Below are 20305 nucleotides of genomic sequence, written 5' to 3'. Positions count from 1 at the left end.
GAGACTCCCTCTCAAAAAAAAAAAAAAAAAAAAGAAAGAAAGAAAAATAGAAAGCGGCCAGGCGTGGTGGCTCACGCCTGTAATCCCAGCACTTTGGGAGGCCAAGGTGGATGGATCACCTGAGGACAGGACGAGTTTGAGACCAGCCTGGCCAACATGGTGAAACCCAGTCTCTACTAAAAATACAAAAGTTAGCTGGGTGTGGTGGCGGGCGCCTGTAATCCTAGCTACTCAGGAGGCTGAAGAAGGAGAATCTCTTAAACTCGGGAGGCGGAGGTTGCAGTGAGCCGAGATCGCACCACTGCACTCCAGCCTGGGAACACAGTGAGACTCTGCCTCAAAAAAAAAAAAAAAGAAAACAAGAGGGTGAGTGACAGAATGAGTTGAACTGATCCTGAGCATGGGCGTACATGATATATGTCGCCTTCCCCACAGAACAAGCCGACTGGACACTACCACCCACACCAGGACCTGTGGGTGTTCGTGAACTCACGCTGTGGGTCTCATAACATGGGCTATGGGTCACGCTGAGCTGTAGGTAATGTGAGCCACATGTGTGTGCGTGCACGGGCTTGTGTCTGTATGTGGATTTGGGCATGCATCTATTGTGTCCCTGTGCAGCTACATGTGAGTCTATCTGTACATTCATGTCAGCGTGGGTGTGCCCATGTGTGTATGAGCTGCACACCCATACAGGAGTGCACAGATGTGTGTGCTGTCTGTATGCAGGCTGTGTCTGTTGTGCGTCTATGTGAACCGTGTATCTGGGTGTACAGCTGTGTGTTGGTGTGACCTGTGTGTGCACCAGTGTGTCTGTGTATGGGTTGGCTGTGTCTGTCCATCTGCATGTGTGAGCTGGGTGTAAGCATGTCCTTGAGTCTTCATCTGTGTGCTGAGTGTGTGCAGGCAGCGTGTGTACCACACCTTGCACTAGCGATGCACAGTATGTGTGATCATATTTGTGTGTGCATGTATGTCAATGTGTGAGCTGTGTGCGTGAAGCCGGGTGTGTCTTTCCTGGGCCAGGTGTGCATGTCTGCGAGTGTGCTGTGTGTGTGCTGGTTTGCATCTCTGTTACGTGACCTAGAACTGTGTGTGCCAACGAGTGTGTCACAGGCCATGTGTGTGCGCCGCTGGTCCGGCGGAGGCGGCTGCTCCTGCCCGGTCCTGTCCCGTCCGGGCCCCGGGGCTGGGCTGGGGAGGCCGTTCACTCCTGAAACCCCCATTCCACCCAGCGCCAAGCCGCACAGTGGCGTCTGGGACCCCTGGCCAGGGGCCTTGGCCGGCGCCCCTCCCCCGCCCACCAGGCCTCCCGTAGCGGTGAGGGGGGTGCCCCCGCAGCCCCCTCCCCGGCCCTGCCGCGGGTCCCGCTTTGTCTGGCAAAGAAAGCGCGAGGCCGGCCGGGGGGAGGGGGTGTCTAGACGGCGCGGCCATTGTCCCGAGCGGGGGAGGGGAGGGAGGAGAAGAGGAGGGGCGGGGGGCCCCTGGCCGGCTGGGGAGGGGCTCCGGCCGTGGGGAGGGGGCGCTGGAGCCGAAGGGGAGCACGTGAGTCCTCGCCCCTTCCCCTCCCCGTGCAGGGGCGGGGTCCCAGGGCCTCCGAGTCCCCGCGGCCAGAGGAGGGAGCGGGGCTGCGGGCGGGGGAGGGGGCGCGCAAGCCGCCGAGGCTCCGGCTCCGAATCCGGCTCCGGGTCTTGCTGCGCGCCGGTCTGGGAAGTTTTCTCCGAGTTCAGAGCTCCCAGAACTTCGCGCCCCCTCCCCACCCCCCGCCTGGCCCGGCCCGCCCCGGGTGTCGGGGGCGGGGTGGGGGGGCTTTTGTGCGAGAGGTCCCCGGCCTAGGAGTACCTGGGCCTCCAACCATAACCTATCCAGGACTCCAGGCGTGAGTTGGATGGGGACGAGTCCCGGACTCTGTACACCCTCCCCACCTCGAGTCCCTGATCCCCGCACCTCGACCTCCCAGTCTCGGACTCCTGGGTCCCTTCATCTTCTGCTCTGATCGCTCAAGGGTCCCCGTTCCTTGGGCCTCTGGGGTCCTCCTCATTCTGAACCTCTGGGACCTCCAGGACTGGCATGCAGCCCCGGGCTCCTGCGCCCCTTCCCCGACCCTGGTTCCTGCCTCCCATGAACCCCCCCAGCCCCGGCCTTGGGGGTTCTTGCACTCCGCCTCTGCCGCCCTCGTCCCATCCGCCAGGTCCCGGCCCCTCACCTGCAGCCCCAGGCCCCGCTAGCAGCAGCAGCAGGGGCAGCGCCCGCACGGGTGGCGGTGGCGGCGACATCGGGCGACGGCGGCGGCGACGGCCCCGGGCCCCCGGCCCCATGGCGGCCGGCCGCGACCCTCCCCTCCTCCCTCCTTCCCTGGGCTCCGGGCGCGTCCCGGGCCAGCCTCCGCGCCGCCAACTTCGCCGAAGTGAGGCGGCCGGGCCGCCCCGCCCCCAGCCCTCGAAGGCTCGCCCCGCCCCGGGGCCGGCCCAGCGCGCCCCCGCCCCCCGCCCGGCCTCCCGGGGTCCCTGCCCACCCTCCACCCGCACGGCCTGGGACGCGCGGACCCTCGGAAACCCAGGCCGAGCATGCAGTGAGACGCGGGCCGAACCCGGAGTGGCAGGCACACCCAACCTCGTGAACGCCCACGCACCCCATCCCCATCCCCCAATACACACCCAGAGCGGGACACCTCTGGAGCTGGGACAAAAACACAGCCTCCCAGAAACCCTGGAAACTGAGACCAGTCACGTCCTGAGAGGCTCATGGACCCACAGCCACCGACGCACAAATGCAAGCCCATGCACCAAGATTCCCCAAGACTCACTGATCTAAAACACTCACAAACCTAAAAGTCGACCGGGCGCGGTGGCTCACGCCTGTAATCCCAGCACTTTGAGAGGCAGAGGCGGATGGATCACTTGAGATCAGGAGTTCGAGACCAGCCTGGCCAACATGGTGAAACCCCGACTCTACTGAAAATACAAAAATGAGCTGAGCATGGTGGTGCAGGCCTGTAGTCTCAGCTATTCGAGAGCCTGAGGCAGGAAAATCGCTTCAACCCAGGGGGCTGAGGTTGCAGTTAGCCGAAATCGTGCCACTGCAGTCCAGCCTGGGCAACAGAGCAAGATCCTGTCTCAAACAAAACAAACAAACAAACAAAAAAACCGCTAAAACCCACTCAACCAGGCCAGGAGCCTAGGAGTACATTTGCAGCCTCAGACCTCAGACACACATTAGGAGTCACATGCATGCGTGTGTGCTCACACATGCACACACACACACCCTTCTTACTCTCAGCCCTCCCAGAAAGCAACCCACTTCCTCCTCACTACCCTCTGTGACTCTCAAAGCGTCTCCCGAGCCCCCTAGTCCCACCCCCATACGCCACACATCTTTGGTCCTCAGCCCATCTGGCTCAATTTGATCAATTGTCTTTTCTTGATTTTTTTTTTTTTTTTTTTTGAGACGGAGTCTCGCTCTGTTGCCCAGGCTGGAGTGCAGTGGCCGGATCTCAGCTCACTGCAAGCTCCGCCTCCCGGGTTTACGCCATTCTCCTGCCTCAGCCTCCCGAGTAGCTGGGACTACAGGCGCCCGCCACCTCACCCGGCTAGTTTTTTGTATTTTTTAGTAGAGACGGGGTTTCACTGGGTTAGCCAGGATGGTCTCGATCTGCTGACCTCGTGATCCGCCCGTCTCGGCCTCCCAAAGTGCTGGGATTACAGGCTTGAGCCACCGCGCCCGGCTTTTTTTTTTTTTTTTTTTTTGAGACAGGGTCTCGCTGTGTCACCCAGGCTGGAGTGCGGTGGCCCTATATTGGCCCACTGCAACCTCCATCTCCCGGGTTCAAGCGAGTCTCCTGCCACAGCCCCCATCCCCCCCAACCTGCCAGGTAGCTGGGATTAGAGGTGTGTGCCACCACACCTGGCTAATTTTTTCTTTTTCTTTTTTTTGAGAGGGAGTCTCGCTCTGTTGCCCAGGCTGGAGTGCAGTGGTGCGATCTCAGCTCACTGCAAGCTCCGCCTCCTGGATTCACGCCATTCTCCTGCCTCAACCTCCTGAGTAGCTGGGACTACAGGTGTCTGCCACCACGCCCGGCTATATTTTTTTGTATTTTTAGTAGAGACTGGGTTTCACCATGTTAGCCAGAATGGTCTCGATCTCCTGACCTTGTAATCCGCCCGCCTCAGCTTCCCAAAGTGCTGGGATTACAGGCGTTAGCCACCGCCCCCAGCTTCTATTTTTTTTGGCAGAGACTGGGTTTTGCCATGTTGGCCAGGCTGGTCTCGAACTCCTGACTTCAAGTGATCCGCCCACCTTGGCCTTCTAAAGTGCTGGGATTACAGGCATGAACCACCACGCCCAGCCTTGATCAATTGCCTTTTCCCAAATCAGTCATGCTGCACAGCCTTCCTGCAGCTCCCTCTGTTCCGTAGAAAGAATGGGGACGCTGAGAGGCCTGGAGCCCAGCCCTGAAGGAACTTCCAGTCTGGGGAAGAAAAAGCTAGACGCACACACACGCAATGTGGTGGGCTTAGGGCTGGGCCAGAGAAAGGCATGGAATCTGGGAAGGGCCTGGGGTACACAGGTGATGGGTGAGGACTTTGCCTGGGAGGGTTATTTATTTGTTCTTTCATGTATTCAACAAGTATGGCTACGGCTCCAGCCCTATGTCACACTCTGTTCTATGGACAGGGGTGCACTCTGGAGGGCGTCCAAGAGGACATCCAGTGGGGTTTGGCCCTGAAAGGTGAGCTGGAGGGAAGACATCCCAGCAGAGGGACTGGCCCATGCCAAGAGGAAGGGGCAGAGTTGGAAGGGAAATTGTGCAGGCCAGAGGTTAAGAAAAGAAAGGAGCCATGCTTACTCCTTGGTATCTGGCTTGGTGGTGAGGATCCTGGACGAAGGAATGGGTTGGGAGGAGGTGAGGTGCTGGGTTTGAGGGGATCACCTACAAGGCAGGTAAGGCTGAGCATGGGAGAACCATTCTGGTTAGAGATAGTTACATGGGTATCCCAGAAATCTTCAGACAATTGGTTTTTTTTTGAGACAAATCTCCCGCTGTCACCCAGACTGGAGTGCAGTGGCGCGCGATCTCCGCTCACTGCAACCTCTGCCTCCAGGGTTCAATTGATTCTCCTGCCTCAGCCTCCCAAGTAGCTGGGATTACAGGCACACACCACAACGCCTGGCTTATTTTGCATTTGTAGTACAGACAGAATTTCACCATGTTGGCCAGGCTAGTCTCAAACTCCTGAACTCAGGTGATCTACCCTTCTCTGCCTCCCAAAGTGCTGGGATTATGGGATTACAGGCATGAGCCACCGTGCCCGCCATTTTTTTTTTTTTTTTTTTGAGACGGAGTTTCACTCTTGTTGCCCATGCTGGAGTGCAATGGCACAATCTCTGTTCACCACAACCTCCGCCTCCTGGGTTCAAGAGATTCTTCTGCCTAAGCCTCCCGAGTAGCTGGGATTACAGGCATGTGCCACCATGCCCAGGTAATTTTGTATTTTTCGCAGAGACAGGTTTCTCCATGTTGGTCAGGCTGGTCTCGAACTCCCGACCTCAGGGGATCTGCCCGCCTCAGCCTCCCAAAGTGCTGGGATTATAGGCATGAGCCACCACGCCCGGACTTTTTTTTCAAGACCGAGTTTCGCTCTGTGGCCCGGTCTGGAGTGTAGTGGCGCCATCGACTCACTACGACCTCCATTCCTGGGTTCAAGCAATTCTCCTGCCTCAGTCCCCTCCCCCCAGTAGGTGGAACTACAGGCCCACACCCCCATGTCCAACTAATTTTTGTGTTTTTGGTAGAGACAGGGTTTCACCATGTTGGTCAGGCTGGTCTCGAACTCCTGACCTCAAGTGATCTACCGACCTCGGCCTCCCAAAGTGCTGGAATTACAGGCATGAGCCACCACGCCTGACCAAAATTCTTTAACTTTTTATTTGAAAATAATTAAAAACACACAAAGTTGCATGCCAGGGATGGTGGCTCACCTCTGTAATCCCAGCACTTTGGGAAGCTGAGGCAGGAGGATCGTTTGAGACCAGGAGTTCAAAATCAGTCTGGGCAACATAGCAAGACCTCCATCTCTACAAAAAATTAAAAGAAAATTAAGAGGGTGTAGTGGTGAGCGCCTGTAGTCCCAGCTACTTGGGAGGCTGAAGTGGGAGGATCACTTGAGTCTGGATGTCACTGCACTTCAGCCTGGGCAGCAGAGCAAGACCCCACTTCAAAACAAAAACAAAAACAACTGAGAGTTACAGAATAGCATGAACAACTTGTATAAGCCCTTTGTCCAGATTCACCAACCACCCACATTTTGCCACATTTGCCATATATATGTACATATATGTTATACGCATATGTATATATGCATTTTTTGACTAAATGATTTGAGAGCAAGTTGTAGACAGGATGTTCCTTTGCCTTCAGATACTTTGCTGTGTGTTTCCTAAGAACAGGGACATCCTCTTATATAAACATACTACAGTTTTTGCCCCAGTCGGTATTCAAATTTTGCTAGTTGCCCAAATAATAGGCTTTTTTGGGCCAGGTACAGTGGCTCACACGTGTAATCCCAACACTTTGAGAGGCCAAGGAAGGAGGATTGGTTGAGGCCAACAGTTCAAGACTAGCCTGGGCAATATAGTAAGACCCCTGACTCTACAAAACTAGAAAAAATTAGCAGCATATGGTGGTGCATACCTGTAGTCCCAGCTACCCGGGAGGCTGAGGTGAGAGAGTTGCTTGAGCCCAGGAGGTCGAGGCTGCCATGAGCTGTGATCATGCTACTCCATTCCAGTCTGAATAACAGAGCAAGACCCTGTAGGGAAAAAAAAAAAAAAAAAAAAAAAACAGTGGCCGGGTGTGGTGGCTCACACCTGTAATTCCGGCACTTTGGGAGGCTGAGGCTGGCGGATCACCTGAGGTCAGGAGTTCAAGACCAGCCTGGCCAACATGGTGAAACCCCGTCTCTACTAAAAATACAAAAAGTAGCTGGGCATGGTGGCGGGTGCCTGTAATCCCAGCTACTCGGGAGGCTGAGGCACGAGAATAGCTTGAACCGAGGAGGCAGAGGTTGCAGTGAGCTGTGATCGCGACACTGCACTCCAGACCGGGTGAAAGAGCAAGATTCAGTCTCAAAAAAAAAAAAAAAAAAAAAGAAAAAAGAAAAAGAAAAGAAAAAAAATTGAATCTTTTATTGCAATGTTTCTTTGCTGGCCCAGGATCTAATGCTGCATCATGAGTTGCATCTAATCCTTTTGTTTGGAGGCAGAGTCTCGCTCTGTCGCCCTGGCTGAAGTGCAGTGGCATGATCTTGGCTCACTGTAACCTCCGCCTCCCAAGTTCAACAGATTTTCCTGCCTCAGCCTCCCAAGTAGCTGGCCACCACACCCGGCTAATTCTAATCCTTATATCTCTTGATTTCTTTTAATCTGAATCGGTTCCTCAGCCTTTCTTTGTCTTTCATGACATTGACATTTTTGGAGAGCTGAGGTCAGTTGTGCAGAATGGCCAGCAGCCAGCTGGCCTGCCATTTCCTTGTGACCAGGTTCAGGCTGTGCATCTTCGGCAGAAACCACAGAAGCAATGCTGCCCGGTGCATCATATCAGAAGGTTCCTGACGTCAGTTCCCAGCATTGGCGATGTTCAGCTGTCATCACCAGGGCAAAGTTGGTCAAGTTTTCTTGCTATAAGAGTGCATTTTCCTCCCTTTCCATCCTCCCCATTTGTAAGGGGGATGAAAGTTGAATGACTGACCAGGGACTAGCATCACAGAACAGTTATCCTATAAGGAGATACACTGAGACCATGTGAATATCCTAGTACCCATTAAGCTTTCCCCCATGGATTTTAGCATCTTTTGATTATTTCTCCGGATAATTTTTTTACTTTTTTTTTTTTTGAGAGAGTGTCTTGCTCTGTTTCCCAGGCGGGGTTCCAGTGGCACAATCATAGCTCACTGCAGCCTCGAACTCCTGGGCCCAAGTGGCCTCCCGAGTAGCTGGAACTACAAACACACCCCACAACTCCTGGGCCTTCTCTGATGCTTTTTGTTTTAATTGAGGTAAAATTCACATAGCATAAAATTAAACATTGACCATTTAAAGTATGTTCATACTGTGTGACCATCACCTCTAGTTACAGATCATTTCCATCCCTGCAAACAGAAACCTCCCCATTCTCCCTCCTCCAGGCCCTCGAACCCACTAATCCACTTTCTGTCTCTATGAATTTATCCATTCTGGGCATTTCATATCAATGGAATCATACACTATGTGGCCTTTTGTGTCTGGCTTCTGTCACTCAACATCATGTTTTTGGGGTTCTTCTGTGTCGTAGCATGGATCCAAGCTTCCTTCCTTTTAATTTTATTATTTATTATTATTATTATTATTATTATTAATTTTGAGACAGGGTCTCACTCTGTTGCGCCCAGGCTGGAGTGCAGTGGCATGATCTCGGGCTGACTGCAACCACCGCCTCCCAGGTTCAAGCAATTCTCCTGCCTCAGCCTCCTGAGTAGCTGTGACTACAGGTACCTGCCACGACACCCAGCTAATTTTTGTATTTTTAATAGTTAATAATTCTAGTTATTTTGTAAAAATACAAACATCTTGTAATTTTAATAGAGCCTCACCATGTTGGCCAGGCTGGTCTTGGCCTCCCAAAGTGCTAGGATTATAGGCATGAGCCACTGTGCCCAGCCTTCCTTCCTTTTTATGGCTAAGTAATATTTCATTGAATGGCTATACCACACAATACTTACCCAGTCGTCCATTGATACTTAGGATGGATTTTTTTTTTTTTTTTTTTTTTTTTTTTTTTTTTTTTTTTGAGATGGAACCTCGCTCTGTCACCCAGGGAGTGGAGTGGTTTCAGCTCACTGCAACCTCCGCCTCCTGGATTCAAGCAATTCTCTGCCTCAGCTCTCAAGTAGCTGGGATTACAGGCGCTCACCACTATGCCTGGCTAATTTTTGTATTTTTAGTAGAAACGAGGGTTTCACCATCTTGGCCAGGCTGGTCTCGAACTCCTGACCCTGTGATCCACCCGTCTCGTCCTCCCAAAATGCTGGGATTACAGGCATGAACCACCGTGCCCGGTTGGGTGGATTTTTCTTTTTTAGACGGACTTTCACTCTGCCACCTAAGCCAGAGTGCAGTGGCGCAATCTCGGCTCACTGCAACCTCTGCCTCCCGGGTTCAAGAGATCATCCTGCCTTAGCCTCCTGACTAGCTGGGGCTACAGGCGCGCACCACCATGCCCAGATAACTTTTTGTATTTTTAGTAGGGACAGGATTTCACCATACTGGCCAAGCTGGTCTCAAACTCCTGACCTTGCGATCCGTCTGCCTCAGCCTCCCAAAGTGCTGGTTTACAGGCGTGAGCCACCACGCCCGGCCAGACGGATGATTTTTAAAGGCTGAAAGAGGAGGCAAAGGAGACAGAGAAGGCTTGTCAAAGAGAGGAGACAGCCGGGGACAGTGGCTCACACCCATAATCCCACTTTAGGAGGCAGACATGGGAGGATTGCTTGAGCTCAGGAGTTTCAGATAAGCCTGAGCAACACAGTGAAATCTCATCTCTATAAAAAATTTTAAAATTGCTGGGTGTGGTGGCTCACCCATGTAATCCCACCATTTGAGAGGCCGAGGCAGGAGGATCACAAGGTCAGGAGATTGAGACCATCCTGACTAACACAGTGAAACCTTGTCCCTACTAAAAATACAAAAAATTAGTCAGGCGTGGTGGCACGTGCCTGTAGTCCCAGTTACTCAGAGGCTGAGGCAGGAGAATCGCTTGAACCTGGGAGGCGGAGGTTGCAGTGAGCTGAGATTGTACCACTGCACTCCAGCCTGGGCAACAGAGTGAGACTCTGTCTCAAAAAAAAAAAAAAAAAAAAAAAAGAGGCTGAGGTGGAAGGATTGCTTGAGCCCAGGAGTTCCAGGCTGCAGTGAGCTATGATCACACCACTGCACTCCAACCTGGGTGACAGAGCTGTCTCATAAAGAGAGAGTGAGAGAGAGTGCTAAGGATAAAAGCTGAGCTTGGGCACAGTGGCTCATGCCTGTAATCCCAGCACTTTGGGAGGCCGAGGCGGGCGGATCATAAGGTCAGGAGTTCAAAACCAGCCTGACCAACATGGTGAAACCCTGTCTCTACTAAAATTACAAAAATTAGCCAGGCTTAGTGGCATGTTCCTGTAATCCCAGCTACTCAGGAGGCTGAGGCAGGAGAATCTCTTGAACTCAGGAGGTGGAGGTTGCAGTGAGCCAAGATCGTACCACTGCACTCCAGCCCAGAGTGCAATGAAGCCCATTGCACTTTAGCCCGTGACAAAGTGAGACTCTGTCTCAAAACAACAACAACAACAACAACAAAGAAAGTTGAATGACTGACCAGCAGCTAGCATCACTGACAACCCCTGGTCTTGCCCTGGCTTCTGAGAGGGCAGAAGGTGAAGATATTTGACCATTTCCATCTTACAGGTGCAGCCGTATAACTTAGAGAAGACAGGCCGGCCACGGTGGCACACGCCTGGAATCCCAGCACTTTGGGAGGCTGAGGTGGGTGGATCACCTGAGGTCAGGAGTTCCAGACCAGCCTGGCTAACGTGGTGAAGCCCCATCTCTACTAAAAATACCAAAATTTCCTGGGCATGGCGGCAGGTGACTGTAATCCCAGCTACTCAGGAGGCTGATGTAGGAGAATCGTTTGAACTTGGAAGGAGGAGGTTGCGATAAGCTGAGATCGCACCACTGCACTCCAGCCTGGGCAACAAGCGTGAAACTCTGTCTCAAAAAAGAAAAAAAAAAAAAAAAAAAAAAAAGACAGTGATTCACTGCAGCCTTTCTGGGAAAAAAGTTGAGGTTTGAAGCTAAGTCTCAAGCCAGGCGTTGCGGTGCGCGCCTATAGTCCCAGCTACTCGGAAGACTGAGGCAGGAGGATCACTTGAGCCCAGGAGTTCCAGGCTGCAGTGAACTATGATCATGACACTGCACTCCAGCCTTGGAGCAAGACTGTCTCCCAAAAAAAAGGCCTGGCTGGGCACAGTGTAGCACACCTGTAATCTCAGAACTTTGGGAGGCTGAGGCAGGAGGATCACTTGAGTTCAGAGTTTGAGACCAGGCTGGGCCATAGTGAGACTCTGTCTCTACAAAAACGAAAACAAAAAAGAAACAATTAGCTGGGTGTGGTGGTGTACACCTGTAATCCCAGCTACTCAGGAGGCTGAGGCAGGAGGATCACCTGAGCCCAGGAGTTCCAGACTGCAGGGAGCCATGGTCACACCACTGCACTGCAGCCTGGGCAACAGAGTGACCTTGTTTCAGAAAAAAAAAAAAAACAGGAAGAAAAAGAAAAAAAAATGAACCTGGGTCTCAGTGACTCCCAGCCACATGGAGTACAGGGGCAGGGTAGGGGTTGGGCAGAGGAATAGACAAAAGTTGCCTAAGAAGGGGTACACGCTGACGCACGGCAACTGTGCTGAGTCAACAGGCCCGTGGGGGCAGGCACAGATCTAGTCCTGCGTCATGCTCACCACCCAGGAAGGAAATCCAAGACCCTCAGTCCTACTTTCGGGCCCCTTGGGCCGGGAATGACCCTCTCCTTCCTAACCCTCCCCACCAACCCCCCAGCAAAAAAAAAAAAAAAAAAAAAACAAAACAAAACAACCATCACACCATGTCAAACCTCATCTGCACCCAGCAGGCCTTGCGCTCCCATGGTCTTTGCCCGGGCGCTTCCCTCTGCCTGAGACACCCAGCTGCACAGAAACACCCTTTTGCTTCCTCCCCAAGCAGGAACTCATAGCCACTGTGACCTCTTCAAAAATTCATTTTTTTCCAGCTAGAGGGAATGTTCTGCTGTTTCTCACACAGTTCTCAGACAGGCCACCCCTTTGCCCAAGCTACTCTCTTTCTTTTTTTTTCTTTTTTTTTTTTTTTTTTTTGAGATGGAGTTTTGCTCTGTCACCCAGGCTGGAGTGCAGTGGTGCAATCTCAGCTCACTGCAGCCTCCACCTCCCGGGTTCAAGTGATTCTCCGGCCTCAGCCTCCCATGGAATTACAGGGGTGGGCCACCACGCCCGGCTAATTTTTGTATTTTTAGTAGAGATGGGGTTTCACCATGTTGGCCAGGCGGGTCTCGAACTCCTGACCTCAAGTGATCTGCCCGCCTCAGCCTCCCAAATTGCTGGGATTACAGGCGTGAGCCACCACGCCCAGCCTGCTTGCTCTCTTTCTTTCTCTCTATTTATTTATTTATTTATTTATTTATTTTATTTACTTATTTTTAATAGAGACAGAGTCTCGTTCTATAGTCCAGGCTGGAGTGCAGTGGTGCGATCACAGCTCACTGCAGCCTTGACCTTCCAGGCTTAAGTGATCCTCCCACTTCGGTCTCCCGAGTAGTTGGAATTACAGGTGCTCCCCACCAAACCCTGCTAATTTTTGTATTTTTTGTAGCGATGGGGGTCTCGCTATGTTGCCCAGGCTGATCTCAAACTCTTGAGCTTGAGCGATCCTCCCACTCCTGGCCTCCCAAAGTGCTGGGATTCCAGGCCTGAGTCACTGTGCCTGGCCCCTTATTTCTGTTTCTGGTTACCTCCTATCCATTCTTCAAGGATACCTCTCTGGGAAGTCCTCCCTGCCCCTCAGTCTGCACCCCTCTCTCCCCGACACCCCTGCTCTTCCGGTGCCCTTTTTCTCCACGGCTCAGCCTTGTTCACAAGGGGTTTGGGGTGTCTGTACCCTGTTTTGTCCCCTATTTAAAGACTAAGGGCTGGCTGGGCGCAGTGGCTCACGCCTGTCATCCCAACACTTTGGGAGGCCGAGGCGGGCGGGTCACCTGAGGGCAGCAGTTTCAGACCAGCCTGGGTAACATGGTAAAACCCCGTGTCTACAAAAAACACAAAAATTATCCGGGCATGCTGCTGCATACCTGTAGTCCCAGCAATTCGGAAGACTGAGGTGTGAGGATCGCTTGAACCTGGGAAGTGGAGATTGCAGTGAGCTGAGATCGTGCCCCTGCACTCCAGCCTGGGTGACAGACTGAGACCCTGTCTCCAAACAAAAACAAAAAACAAACAAACAAAAGACTGAGGTAGACAGAGGATGAGGTTTCTCGAGGGTCCCAGCATCCCCCAGCATGGGGTGAGCACAAAGCAGGTGACATGGGACAGTTTGGTGACTCAGGAAGGGGCTGAAGGAGCTGAGAAGCCCAGCTCAGAAGAGCCACTTCAGGGCACGGTGGCTCATGCCTATAATCCCAGCACTTTGGGAGGCCAAGGCAGGCAGATCACGAGGTCAGGAGATCGAGACCATCCTGGCTAACATGGTGAAACCCCGTCTCTACTAAAAATACAAAAAAATTAGCCGCGTGTGGTGGCGGGCGCCTGTAGTCCCAGCTACTCAGGAGGCTGAGGCAGAGGAATCGCTTGAACCCGGAAGGTGGAGGTTGCAGTGACCCAAGATTGCACCACTGCACTCCAGCCTGGTGACAGAGTGAGACCCCGTCCCCCCTCCCAAAAAAAAGCCGCCACTTTGGGGGCCTCAAACCACTCTGTTCAGTATAATTTTTCAGGCAGGGATGGTCTATGGTTCCACAGAAGGGTCTAGGGATTGAGGGGCAAAGTTAGGGCCCTCAAGGAAGGTCAGCTCCTCCCTTGGCCCATCTGAGAAGGGCCTTTCTTTCTTTCTTTCTTTTTTTCCTCTTTTTTTTTTTTTTTTTTTTTTTTTTTTTTTTGAGACAGAGTGTCATTCTGTCACCCAGGCTGGGGTGCAGTGGCTCGATCTCGGCTCATTGCAACTCCGTCTCCTGGGTTCAAACAATTGAGAAAGGGCTTTCTGCTGGAATGGATGCTGTAGGAGGTGCTGAGCTCCCCATCACTAGGAGCAACCAAGGACCCTGGACACACATTTCACTAGGTGGGAAGTTCAGAGTCTGTGACTGCTGATACAGCACACCGTGGTCTGTGGGAGAGGGGGCAGTAATGGTGAAAACACAGGCAGAGGACTGCACGGGGGAATACAGACTAAAAGAAGACAGACCCGGCCAGGAGCGGTGGCTCATGCCTGTAATCCCAGCACTTTGGGAGGCTGAAATGGGCAGATCACTTGAGGTCAGGAGTTCGAGACCAGCCTGGCCAATATGGCGAAACCCCACCTGCACTAAAAATACAAAAATTAGTCAGGCCTGGTGGCAGACGCCTGTAATCCCAGCTACTTGGGAGGCTGAGGCAGGAGAATCACTTGAACCCGGGAGGCAGAGCTTGCAGTGAGCCAAGATTGCACCACTGCACTCCAGCCTGAGCAACAGAGCAAGACTCTGTCTCAAGTAAAAAGAAGAAAGACATATCTACAAAGCACCCGCTCAGCCAAAGATGGGATCTCAGCTGTGGGTTCCTGCCACCGCCCCCCAGCCACGGTGGTGGGACCCACCCAAGGTGTCCGGATCCCTAGGGGACGGGGCAGTCGGAGCAACCCTTCCCATGGCCTTGCAGCCTGCAGCCGCACAGTTCCCAATGTGGTGGGGGTGGGCTTGAGCCCCCTCTCCAGCTCCTGCTGGCTGCCTTGGCTGGGGACTGCATTTCTCCTCCATGAGCTCAGTCCCTGGGGATGCGGGACCTGGGGCCAGGCCAAGACACAGCTGCCGGCCCGCTGACCAGGAACCTGAGAATGTGCCCTGGCTTTTCCCCTTGGGACTGCGGTCCCGCCCTCTGCCCAGAAGCTGGGGCCAGGTTCTCCAGCCAGGCAGTGGGCTGTGGGAGCCTAGTGAGAACCAGCAGGGGTGAGGGCAGTTGAGTGTGGGCCTTCGGCAAGTGTGGGGAGGCTGGACCCAGCCGTGTCCCCTGGACACTGCTTCCCTGGGACACTCTGACGCTTGAACCTTCCATGGCTCCCCATTGCCTGAAGTAACACAATTCCTCCCCACCTCATCAGTTTCATCTCCCTGCCTCTTGGCCTTGCCAGCCTTTGCCTGCAACGTTCCCACTGGTAGGAACATGCTTCTCATACCACAAAGGCTCCTTTCCCCTGGCTGCTTACTCTGACCCTCCAGCTCTTCTCACCTTCATTCAGTCGTTCAACAAACATTTACTGGACACTTACTTGGTGCCAGGCCTTATTGTAGGCAGAGGTGACCCAAGACAGAGCCAGTTCCTGCCCTGAGAAGGGAAACAGACAAGAAACAAACAGACAAACAAGAACCATCAAGGCCGGGCGCGGTGGCTCACGCCTGTAATCCCAACACTTTGGGAGGCAAAGGAAGGAGTATCACTTGAGTCCAGGAGTTCAGAACCAGTCTGGTCAACATAGCGAGACCCCACCTGTCTCTTCGAAAGAATTTTTTTTTTTTTTTTTTTTTTTTTGAGACAGAGTCTCGCTCTGTCACCAGGCTAGAGTGCAGTGGCACCATCTCCACTCACTGCAACCTCCGCCTCCTGGATTCAAGCGATTCTCCTCCCTCAGCCTCCCGAGTAGCTGGGATTACAGGCATGCGCCACCATGCCCGGCTAGTATTTTTTTGTTTTTTTTTCGTTTTGTTTTGGGTTTTTGTGTGTGTGTGTGTGTGTGTGTGTGTGTGTGTGTGGTAGAGACAGGGTTTCACCATGTTGGTCAGGCTGGTCTCGAACCCCTGAGCTCATGATCCACCTGCCTTGGCCTCCCAAACCGCTGGGATTACAGGTGTGAGCCACTGCGCCTGGCCTAAGGAAATCTTTTAAATTAGCCAAGCATAGGTGGTGCCTGCCTGTAGTACCATCTACTTCCGCGGCTAAGGCAGGAGGATCATTTGAGCCCAGAGTTTGAGGCTGCAGAGAGCTATGATTGTGCCACTGTACTCCAGCCTGGGCAAAAGAGCAAGACCCTGTCTTAAAAAAATAATAATAAATAGGCTGGGTATGATGGCTCATGCCTGTAATCCCAGCACTTTGGGAGGCTGAGGTGGGCGGATCGCCTGAGGTCAGGAGTTGGAGACCAGCCTGGGTCAACATGGTGAAACCTCATCTCTACTAAAAATACAAAAATTAGCCGGGCATGGTGGCGGGTGCCTGTAGTCCCAGTAACTTGGGAGGCTGAGGCAAGTGAATCGCTTGAACCTGGGAGGTGGAGGTTGCCATGAGCCGAGATCGCACCACTGCACTCCAGCCTGGGTGACAGAGGGATATTCCATCTCAAAAAAAAAAAAAAAGGCCGGGCGCGGTGGCTCAAGCCTGTAATCCCAGCACTTTGGGAGGCCGAGACGGGTGGATCACGAGGTCAGGAGATCGAGACCATCCTGGATAACACGGTGAAACCCCGTCTCTACTAAGAAATACAAAAAATTAGCCGGGCGAGGCGGCGGGCGCCTGTAGTCCCAGCTACTCGGGAGGCTGAGGCAGGAGAATGGCGTGAACCCGGGAGGCGGAGCTTGCAGTGAGCTGAGATCCGGCCCTGCACTCCAGCCTGGGCGACAGAGCGAGACTCTGTCTCAAAAAAAAAAAAAAAAAAAAAAAAAAAAGAAAGAAAGAAAGAAAGAAAAGAAAAGAAAAGAAACCGAAACAGAGCCATTGAGACAAGATGGTTAAATGTGAGGGAGAGCAGGGAAGTCACCCAAAGGAGAAGAGGAGCCTGCGAGGCAAACATCCAGGGCTGGGGTGTTCCAGACAGAGTGAACGGCGAGTGCAAAGGCCCAGAGGAGGAAGGAGAGGTTGGACGAGAGGAACAGTGAGGAAGCCTGGGTGCCGGGTGCAGAATGAACAAAGTGGAGGAGGTCAGGGAAGCGGGTGGGGCTGACTCCCAAGCGACCAGAGGGTCTGGGATTCTAGCCCAAGCACAGTGAAGGTGAAGCCACTGGAGGGTTTTAGCACAAGAAGCTGATCTGATTTAGTTTACAAACAATCACTTTGGGTTTTTTTGGTTTTTTGGGGACAGAGTCTCATTCTGTCGCCCAGGTTGTAGTGCAGTGGTACGATCTCAGCTCACTGCAAACTCTGCCTCCCAGGTTCAAGCGATTCTCATGCCTCAGCCTCCCGAGTAGCTGGGACTACAGGCGCGCACCACCATGCCCAGGTAATTTTTTTTTTTTTTCTCTTTGAGACAGAGTTTCACTCTTGTTGCCCAGGCTGGAGTACAACGGTCTGATCTTGACTCACTGCAACCTCCGCCTCCGGGTTCAAGCTGTTCTTCTGCTTCAGCTTCCCAAGTAGCTGAGATTACAACCACCCGCCATCACAGCTGGCTAATTTTTTGTATTTTTAGTAGAGTCAGGAGTTCGGCTAGGCTGGTCTTGAACTCCTGACCTCAAGTGATTCACCCGCCTCAGCCTCCCAAAGTGCTGGGATTACAGGCATGAGCCACTGCACCTGGGCTAATTTTTTTGTATTTTAGTAGAGACGGGATTTCACCATCTTTCCCTGGCTGGTCTCAAACTCCTGAGCTCAAGCAATCTACCCACCTTGGCCTCCCAAAGTGTTAGGATTACAGGCGTGAGCCACTGCGCCTGGTCGAAAAGAATCACTTTGGAAGGCCTGTCATTCTCTTCTCCCAGGGAGCCTACCCTGAGGTTTCACACAGCCTCCATCAGGGCTCTGATGACTCCATGTGATCCTGCCTGGCTCGCCCGTCAGATTGCAAGCTAGGTGAGGATCTGTCTTGGTCAGTGCTGAGTCCCCCACATCCAGCACAGAGCCCGATGCACAGTAAGTGAAATCATTTTCAGCTGGATGAATGAATAAATTGGGAGTTGGGACCTGATCGTGTCCAGGGCCAGCCCTCGAGACTTCCTGAGACCCTCTGTATGCACATAGACATATCCACACCCCCTGGATCAGGGGCTAGGTCAGAGGGAAAGACTGGGGTGTTGGGGTGTGAGAACTGATGGAGGAGAAAAGGAAGTGGAGGAAGAGAAGTCGCTTTTTGTTTGTTTGGGTTTTTTTTTTGAGACGGAGTTGCACTCTTCTCACCCAGGCTGGAGTGCAATGGCACGATCTCAGCTCACCGCCACCTCTGCCTCCCGCGTTCAAGCGATTCTCCTGCCTCAGCCTCCCAAGTAACTGGGATGACAGGCAAGAGCCACTACGCCTGGCTAATTTTGTATTTTTAGTAGAGATGGGGTTTCTCCATGTTGGTCAGGCTGGTCTTGAACTCCTGACCTCAGGTGATCTGCCCGCCTCGGCCTCACAAAGTGCTTGGGATTACAGGCGTGAGCCACCGAACTCGCATATATATATATATATATATATATATATATATATATATTTATATATTTTTTTTTTCCCCCCACAGAGTCTCACTGTTGCCCAGGCTGGAGTGCAATGGTACCATCTCAGCTAACTGCAACTTCTACCTCCTGGGTTCAAGCAATTCTCATGCCTCAGCTTCCCAAGTAGCTGGAATGACAGGCACCCGCCATCATGCCCAGTTAATTTTTTTATTTTTGTAAAGACGGGGTTTTACCATGTTGGCCAGGCTGGTCTTGAACTTCTGACCTCAGGTGATCCACCCACCTCTGCCTCCCAAAGTGTTGGGATTACAGGCATGAGTCACGACGCCTGGCCTTTTTTTTTTTTTTTTTTTGAGAAGGAGTCTCACTCTGTTACCCAGGCTGGAGTGCAATGGTGCAATCTCGGCTCACTGAAAGCTCCGCCTCCCGGGTTTACGCCATTCTCCTGCCTCAGCCTCCCGAGTAGCTGGGACTACAGGCGCCCACCACCATGCCCGGCTAATGTTTTGTATTTTTAGTAGAGATGGGGTTTCACCGTGTTAGCCAGGATGGTCTTGATCTCCTGACCTTGTGATCCGCCCGCCTCAGCCTCCCAAAGTGCTGGGATTACAGGTGTGAGCCATGGCACCCGGCCTTTTTTTTTTTTTTTTTTTTTTTGAGACAGAGTCTTGCTCTGTCACCAGGCTGGAGTGCAGTGGAGTGATCTTGTCTCACTGCAACCTCTGCCTCCTGGGTTCAAGCGATTCTCCTGCCTCAGCCTCCCCAGTAGCTGGGACTACAGGCGTGCGCCACCACGCCTAGCTAATTTTTGTATTTTTAGCAGAGGCGGGGTTTCACCATATTGGCCAGGATGGTCTCGATCTCTCGACCTCATGATCTGCCCACCTCGGCCTCCCAAAGTGCTGGGATTATAGGCGTAAGCCACTGAGCCCAGCCTTTTTTTTTTTTTTTTTTTTTCCCCGTAGAGATGGGGCCTTGAACTCTTGGCCTCAAGTGATCCTCCTGCCTCAGCCTCCCGAAGTGCTGGAATTACAGGCATGAGCAACCAAGCCCAGCCTGGAATTCACTTCAATGGAGCATCTGCAGCTCTGTGGTTCTGGGGAGGGGTAGAGGGGAGGTCATTCTCAACCCCTTCTGGGGGTGCTGGTTTCCCCACCCCAGAACCTTCCATTGTGTCTGACACCCTGTTCTCTGTCCTGTCTTCTCAGGCCCTGGACTCTGGACCTCAGCAACCTTCCATGCCCATGGCCTCACCCTGGATCTTATCTCCCCTTGCTCACCTCTGAATTGGGATGTTCTGATGTCCCCTAACTCAGCGACCTCCAACCTCTTTGGCACCAGGGACTGGCTTTGTGAGAGACAATTTTTCCACAGACCGGGGTAGGGGGTGGTTTCGGGATGATTCAAGTGATACTTTTTTTATTTTTTAATTTTTTGAGATGGAGTTTCGCTCTTGTTGCTCAGGCTGGAGCGCAGTGGCGTGATCTTGGCTCACCCCAACCTCCACCTCCCGGGTTCAAGCGATTCTCCTGCCTCAGCCTCCCGAGTAGCTGGGACTACAGGCATGTGCCACCACACCCGGCTAATTTTGTATTTTTAGTAGAGACGAGGTTTCTCCATGTTGGTCAGGCTGGTCTCAAACTTCTAATCTCAGGTAATCCTCCTGCCTCGGCCTCCCAAAGTGCTAGGATTACAGATGAGAGCCATGCCTGGCCACTGGCCCACCCCTCCCCCCCCTTTTTTTTTTTGGAGATGGAGTCTCACTCTGTTGCCCAGGCTGGAGTGCAGTGGCACAATCTCGGCTGACTGCAACCTCTGCCTCCCGAGTTCAAGCGTTTCTCCTGCCTCAGCCTCCCGAGTAGCTGGGGTTATAGGCATGCACCACCACACCCAGTTAATTTTTGTATTTTTAGTAGAGGCAGAGTTTCACCATGTTGGCCAGGCTGGTCTCGAACCTCTGACCTCAGGTGGTTTGCCCGTCTCAGCCTCCCAAAGTGCTGGGATTACAGGCATGAGCCACCGCACGCGGTCTACATTTTTATTTATATTTATGTATTTGAGACAGAGTCTTGCTCTGTCACCCAGGCTGGAGTGCAGTGGCATGATCTCAGC

General features: G+C 52.8%; 1 protein-coding gene across 1 annotated transcript in view; it reads right to left on the bottom strand.

The window, feature by feature from the left end:
* NOTCH3 (notch receptor 3) overlaps window positions 1–2408 on the bottom strand; it is a 41997-nt gene extending 39589 nt beyond the window's left edge. The window contains exon 1 of the mRNA XM_050769403.1: window positions 2207–2408. Coding sequence (XP_050625360.1) covers window positions 2207–2318 — 112 coding nt within the window. The 5' untranslated portion in view covers window positions 2319–2408. The remainder of the gene's footprint in view (window positions 1–2206) is intronic.
* Between the last annotated feature and the right edge of the window lie 17897 nt (window positions 2409–20305).

Source organism: Macaca thibetana, chromosome 19, assembly GCF_024542745.1.
Source record: "Macaca thibetana thibetana isolate TM-01 chromosome 19, ASM2454274v1, whole genome shotgun sequence".
In the NCBI taxonomy this organism is placed as follows: domain Eukaryota; kingdom Metazoa; phylum Chordata; class Mammalia; order Primates; family Cercopithecidae; genus Macaca; species Macaca thibetana.
This window is presented reverse-complemented; position numbering and strand designations above follow the sequence as displayed.